This window comes from Hemiscyllium ocellatum, assembly GCF_020745735.1.
Source record: "Hemiscyllium ocellatum isolate sHemOce1 chromosome 27 unlocalized genomic scaffold, sHemOce1.pat.X.cur. SUPER_27_unloc_3, whole genome shotgun sequence".
Taxonomy (NCBI): domain Eukaryota; kingdom Metazoa; phylum Chordata; class Chondrichthyes; order Orectolobiformes; family Hemiscylliidae; genus Hemiscyllium; species Hemiscyllium ocellatum.
Genome location: NW_026867498.1, coordinates 238,140 through 245,000, shown reverse-complemented (window position 1 = coordinate 245,000; position 6,861 = coordinate 238,140). Strand labels below are relative to the sequence as shown.

The 6,861-nt window shown below is 49.8% G+C and overlaps 1 protein-coding gene across 1 annotated transcript in view; it reads right to left on the bottom strand.

Moving 5' to 3' along the window:
- The window catches only part of LOC132808064 (zinc finger protein 420-like), a 22,508-nt gene extending 15,973 nt beyond the window's left edge, over positions 1-6,535 (bottom strand). Inside the window, exons 1-2 of the mRNA XM_060821974.1 lie at positions 6,318-6,535; positions 2,593-4,032 (exon numbers count right to left, since the gene is read on the bottom strand). Of these exons, the coding sequence (XP_060677957.1) occupies positions 2,593-3,624 (1,032 nt within the window). The 5' untranslated portion in view covers positions 3,625-4,032; positions 6,318-6,535. The remainder of the gene's footprint in view (positions 1-2,592; positions 4,033-6,317) is intronic.
- Positions 6,536-6,861: the final 326 nt, after the last annotated feature.

Here is a 6,861-nt window from a genome sequence, read left to right as displayed (position 1 = left end):
TGGAGGCAGAACCCGGTTGATCTGAACCATAGCCCTAGTGTAGAGTAGTTAGCCGAGTGTCAGGAACTATTCTCCGGAGATTTAGAATACCTAGACAGAAGTCACCTATAACACACTTGCCTGCATTTGGCCCATATCCCTCTAAACCTTTCTATTCATGTACCCATCCAAATGCTGTTTCAATGTTGTAACTGTACCTGCAACTACCACATCCTCAGCAAGTTCATTCCACATGCAAATCACCCTCTTTCAAATCGTTGCCCCGCTGGTTCCTTTTAAATCTCTCTCCTTACATTAAAAAAAATGCCCCCCTAGTTTTGAGCTCCCTGCCGCGAAGCAAAAGCCATTTGCTATTCACCTTACCTCCACTCCTCATGATTTTATCAATCTCAATGAGGTCAACCCCCAACCTCCTGTGCTCCAGTGAATAAAGTCCCAGCCTCTCCTTAGAACTCAAACCCTCCAGTCCGTACAACATCCTGGTAAATCTTTATTAAACCCTCTCTAACAGTATTCTTCCTATTACAGGGCCACCAGAACTGTACTCAGTACTCTGAAAGTGGCCTCACCAACATCCTATACAACCTCAACATGATGTCCCAACCCCTCTCCTCAATGGTGTGAACAATGAAGACAATGTTGCAAAACGCCGCCTTAACCACCCTGTCTACCAGTGATGCAACCTCCAAAGAACTATGTACCTGAACACCCCCACCCCATGTCTGTCTGTTCCATAACACGACTCATGGCCCAACCATTATCTGTACAAGTCCTTGTTTTAGCAAAAATGCAACCCCTTGCTTTTAATAAGCCTCTCACACACATACTCGATCTCTCAGACAGACAACACACACCCCTCAACACTCTCACACTCGCAGCCTCATACTCCATCACACTCTCACTTTCCCAAGTATGCACACACACACTTCTGCGCACACTCACACACAAACTCACATGCACACGCTCTCATTCTCTCATGCACACACACACACACTACACTTTGGGGTGAAATTGTATTGGCAGAATTATATTTGCAGATACATTCAATTTTGTTCAAAAAGCACACAATCTGCAGGCAGTCAATGCATGTAATATTTTACAAATTCCGACTTTGGAAACAGAACCGGTCTGATTCAAGATTGGAATACAGACAGACTCAAATCTCACACCTTTAATGCATTGTCTGAGCGGAGATGCCCTTTTTTTTATAAAACCTTAAGTCATCTCAAGAACATTGTTACATATTAATGAACCAAAGCCTGCACCCATTCTAAGAGATGAAGACTATCTAAGTTTGTTCAATATATTCTATCAGTTGCATGACACTGATCTTTTGATATAAGTTCTGTGTCTTATGACGCTGTTCCATGAGGCTTATATATTGATGAGCTGAAAATGTGTTGCTGGAAAAGCGCAGCAGGTCAGGCAGCATCCAAGGAGCAAGAGAGTCGACATTTCGAGCTGAGAGACTTGGGTCTTTTCTCATTGGAAAGAAGGCGGTTAAGGGGGGATTTGATAGAGACATAAAAGATGATCAGAGGATTTGATAGGGTAGACAGAGAAAGACTTTTTCCTAGGATGATAACGTTAGCTTGTACGAGGGGGCATAACTACAAATTGAGGGGTGATGGATTTAAGACAGATGTCAGAGGCAAAGTCTTTACACAGAGTGGTAAGGGCGTGGAATGCCCTACCTGCTAAGGTAGTCAACTCAGCCACATTAGGGAGATTTAAACAATCCTCAGATAAGTGCATGGATGATTTTGGGATAGTGTAGGGGGACGAGCTGAGAATAGTTCACAGGTCGGCGCAACATCGAGGGCCGAAGGGCCTGTTCTGCGCTGGATTGTTCTATGTTCTAAACTTAGTGCAGGAGGCTGAAAGAAATGAGCGGCTTTAAAACAAAAACCTCTTGGAGCTCAAAGCTTTCAATGAGAGTCTGAGCCCGGTGGTAAGTTCAGGTAATGTTTATTGCAACCCAACTTTGTTACAGCTTCAGATCCTCCCAGCAAAGAGGCAGAGAAAAAGTAGTTGCTTTTTGAACAGCTCAAGGTGAAAGCGCACACACCACTCCTCCCCTGTTCCCCCCACGCCCCCCACCTCACTGGTCTTTACTATTGGTCAGCACCAAGCTGTCCCTTTGAAATTGGATCCTTGGTACAGCCATAACCCGGAGGAAGTATTGCCTCACTCAGCAATTTCAACGCATACCCTGTCTCCAGTTAAGTTTCTCCCCACTCCTTTACCAGGAAGGGGCAGTGTAGAGACAACCAGACTGCTGTGGGTCTGGAGTCACGTGTAGGCCAGACCAGGTAAAGGATGCAGCTGGAACGACTTGAGTGTATCCTTTCCCACAATGGCGGTTCCCTCCCTAACAAGGGAGTGAGGGAATCAGATGGGGGCTTTCTCCCCCTACCACCCCCTCCCTGAAATGGTCTCATCTTTAGATTCCGAATTCCACATTTCTGACCGAATACCAATTCTGCCATCTGTCGTGGCGGGATTTGAACCCGGGAGTCCCCGGAACCGGGTTGATATTCCAATCGATAATGGGACTCGGCCGCCACTCCTTCAATCCCCCTGCGATGGCACGTGAACTCGCTGGTGTCTCCGCAGGTGGGAGGGGCAGGTGAAACCCTTCCCACACTGAGAGCAGGTGTAAGGTCTCTCCCCGGTGTGGACCCGCTGGTGTCTCTGCAGGTGTGAGGAGCGGGTGAAGCCCTTCCCGCACTGAGAGCAGATGTACGGCTTCTCCCCGGTGTGGATCCGCTGGTGGCTCAGCAGGGAGGAAGATCTGCTGAAGGCCTTCCCGCACTGAGGGCAGCTGAAGGGCCTCTCCCCCGTGTGGACCCGCTGGTGGCTCCGCAGGGTGGAGGAGTAGGTGAAGCCCTTCCCGCACTGAGAGCAGTTGAACGGCCTCTCCCCGGTGTGGACACGCTGGTGCCTCATCAGGGTGGAGGACCGGGTAAAGGCCTTCCCGCACTGAGAGCAGATGTACGGCCTCTCCCCGGTGTGGACACGCTGGTGGGTCAGCAGGGTGGAGGAAAAACTGAAGCCCTTCCCGCACTGAGAGCAGATGTACGGCCTCTCCTCGCTGTGGACCCGCTGGTGCTTCAGCAGGGTGGAGGATGTGCTGAAGCCCTTCCCACACTCTGAGCAGCTGAAGGGCCTCTGCCCCATGTGGACCCGCTGGTGGATCAGCAGGGCGGAGGAATCGCTGAAGGCCTTCCCACACTCAGGGCAGCTGAAGGGCCTTTCCCCCGTGTGGATCCGCTGGTGGATCCGCAGTTTGGAGTTGTTGGTAAAAGCCTTCCCGCACTCTGGGCAGCTGAACGGCCTCTCTCCTGTGTGGATCCGCCGATGGGACAACAGGGCGGAGAAAAACACGAAGGCCTTCCCGCACTCAGGGCAGCTGAAGGACCTTTCCCCCGTGTGGTCCCGCTGGTGGGCCAGCAGGTGGGAGGAATATCTGAAGGCCTTCCCACAGTCAGTGCAGGGGAATGGCCTCTCCCCGGTGTGACTGCGCCGATGAATCTCCAGGGCAGATGGGACACGGAAGCCTTTCCCACAGTCCCTACACTTCCACGGTTTCTGCACAGGGCGGGATTCCTCAGGTTTCTCCATGGCCACAGCTTCAGCTGCACACAAACACGTGTACAGCCCCTCCCTGCCGTGAAATCCCCTTCCCAGGCTGTATAACTGTTTCAGGCTCCACACACAGTGCGCTGCAACAGTGGGGTCTCTTGTCCAGTCCCACTGATGCTGAAAACATACTCAGACAGGAACCAAAAAGCTTTGATTCCTCTCTCAGAAATCACGGCGAAAATCTTTGCTGGCCCCAGTGGATTGAGTGACTGTTAGACATTGACATCAAAGTGAGGACCGGAGATGCTGGAGAGTCAGTCGAAAAATGTGGCACTGGAAAATCACAGGGGAGTCAGGCAGCATCCGAGGAGCAGGAGGGTCAATGTTTCGGTTATAAGCCCTTCATCTGTTGATTTTAAAACTTCCCTCTTCAAATCTTCAAAATTTCTGTCAGAATAGATTACAAAAGTCATCACTGTCAGTGCAGGGTAGAAATTCTGAACAAGCAATTCTTTTCTTTTGTTATTCCACAAAATTGAAAGCACATCCCACTCTCTCTCCCCCTCTGTTCTCACTCCGCTCTAACTAATTCCCCTGAAGGTGCTGATTCAGGATCTTACAGGGACAGAAAAAGCAAAAATGTCAAGAATGGAACGTAGAATGGAAAGCCAGAGTCATAGAGATGGACAGCACAGAAACAGACCCTTCTGTCCAACACGCCTGTACTGACCAGATATCCTAAATCAATCTCGTCACATTTGCTGGAATGTGGCCCATAGCTGGGGTCATCCCCACCCTGTCCTGAGACCTTGATGCCTCCAAGCTGACCCTCAAAGGTTCAGTTTGTCCCTCCATTCTTTCCCAGTTGTCTTTTGTAGGTTTTGAAAACTTCCCCAATCCTCTGAGTATAGGATTTGGGAAGTTATGTTGTGGCTGTACAGGACATTGGTTAGGCCACATTTGGAATATTGTGTGCAATTCTGGTTTCCTTAGTATCGGTAAGATGTTGGGAAACTTCAAAGTGTTCAGAAAAAATTTACAAGGATGTTGCCAGGGTTGGAGGATGTGATCGATAGGGAGGCGAGGGCTGTTTCCCCTCAGCGTTGGAGGCTAAGGAGTAACCTATAAAATCATGAAGGGCATGGATAGGATAAATAGACAAAGCCTTATCCAGGGGAGGGGGTCGGGGGGAAAAGAGTCCAGAACTAGAGGGCATATGTTTAGGGTGAGGGGAAAAGATACAAATGAGATCTGAGGTGAAACTTTTTCACACAGAGGGTATTACGTGTATGGAATGAGCTGCCAGAGGAAATGGTGGAGGCCAGTACAATTGCAACATTTAAAAGACATCTGGACAGGTGTATGAATAGGAAGGGTTTGAAGGGATATGGGCCAAATGCTGGCAGTTGGGATTAGATTGGGTTGGGATATCTGGTTGGCATGAACGGGTTGAACCGAAGGGTCTATTTCTAAGCTGTACATCTCCATGACTAGTTGGACCACTTCCCGCTCCTCCGCCCTTGAGCCCCAGTTTTCTCATTTTCCCTCCCCCCACCTTGTCTCAGTCCCAACCCTCGAACTCAGCACCACCTGCCCAACCTGCAATCTTCTTCCTGACCTCTCCACCCCGACCCCCGCTCCCACTCCGGCCTATCACCTTCACCTTAACATCCTTCCACCTATCGCATTTCCAACGCCCCTCCCCCAAGTCCCTCCTCCCTTCCTTTTATCTTAGCCTGCTTGGCACACTTTCCTCATTCCTGAAGAAGGGCTCATGCCCGAAACGTGGATTCTCCTGATCCTTGGATGCTGCCTGACCTGCTGCGCTTTTCCAGCAACACATTTTCAGCTCTGATCTCCAGCATCTGCAGTCCTCACTTTCTCCTCTTGCTAATATACCACTTGCCTTGCTGATTGCTTGCTACACCTGTCTGACAAATGACAGTGACTGGTGTAGAAGGACGCTGAGGCCTCTTTGTCCATCCACACATCATTCCTGATAAAGGGCTCATGTCTAAAACGTCAACTCTCCTGCTCCTCGGATGCTGCCTAACCTCCCGTGCTCTTCCAGTACCACACTGTTTGAGCCTGATCTCCAGCATCTGCAGTTCTCACTTTCTCCACATTCAAATACATCGCCATTGAAACAATGCACTTCCTTTCTGCGTTTTTTTTCCACAGCCAAGGCTATAACTTCATATTGTGGTACTGCATTTGCCATTGTGGTCTTCTCTATATCGGAGAGCGAGTGCAAACTTGGGGAACGATTCGCCGAGCATCGCAGCTGTGCCCGCAGAGGGCGACCAGACCTCTCAGTAACCACCCATTCCAATTTCCTTCCCACCCCCTTTCTGACATGACCATCTTTGGCCTCCTCCATTGCCACAACGAATCTAACCGCAAATTGGAGGGACAACACCTCATCTTCCGGGCAGCCTGCAGCCCGAAGGGCTCAACGTAGAGTTTTCCAATATCAAAAAACCTCTCTCTCCATTCCCTGACTCCATTCCCATCCCCGCCCTCCTCTCTGCCACCAACAAGATTCATTCCTCCGATTGACCAACCAGGTCGTACCCTCTAACTGTCTTGACCTTTTCTCACTTCACCCCCACCCCATTTTCTCTGCAGCTTCTACACCCAGCCCCAGCCCTGAAGAAGGGTTAAACCGATTCGTCGACTTCTCCGCCATCTGATGCCTCCTGCCTAACTATTTTGCCAATTGAGATACAGACCTGGACCAGCGTTTCCGGAGTCTGTCCCTGCCGAATTCACTCTTTCCTTTCAGTTGCTGCAAGTCAACAACTGAACTACAGAATGAAAAAAACATGGAATAGGGGGCGAGATAAGAGAGTGCCGGACTCACAGATCTGGGACAGAGGAAGGAATGTGCAGTCTGGGTAAAGCTCTATCTTTATTCAGAGAGAGAGGATCAGGAGCTGCAGCTTGAGAAGTTCATGGTCCGACTTCCGCATTCAGACAATGGGCTGCCTCTGATTGGCAGGAGGACCAGTCTCCTTCCGGTCCTCCAATGCTGCCTATTGGTCAATCAAAAGAAGGTCTCGCGCCTTTTTTTGCGTACAGCGATGAGCATGCTCAGTGTTTTGCTGACACTGGTAAGCATGCGCACTGCGTTGCTGACACTGGCAAACATGCGCAGTATGCTCTCTGGGGATGTTGGTGTTCCTGACAGATTTTAAGTGTCCAAATGCCAACGGGGTGAAAAGATAGAGCCACAATTTGTTTCCCTGCGGCTCGATATTTTATTCCTTTTGCATT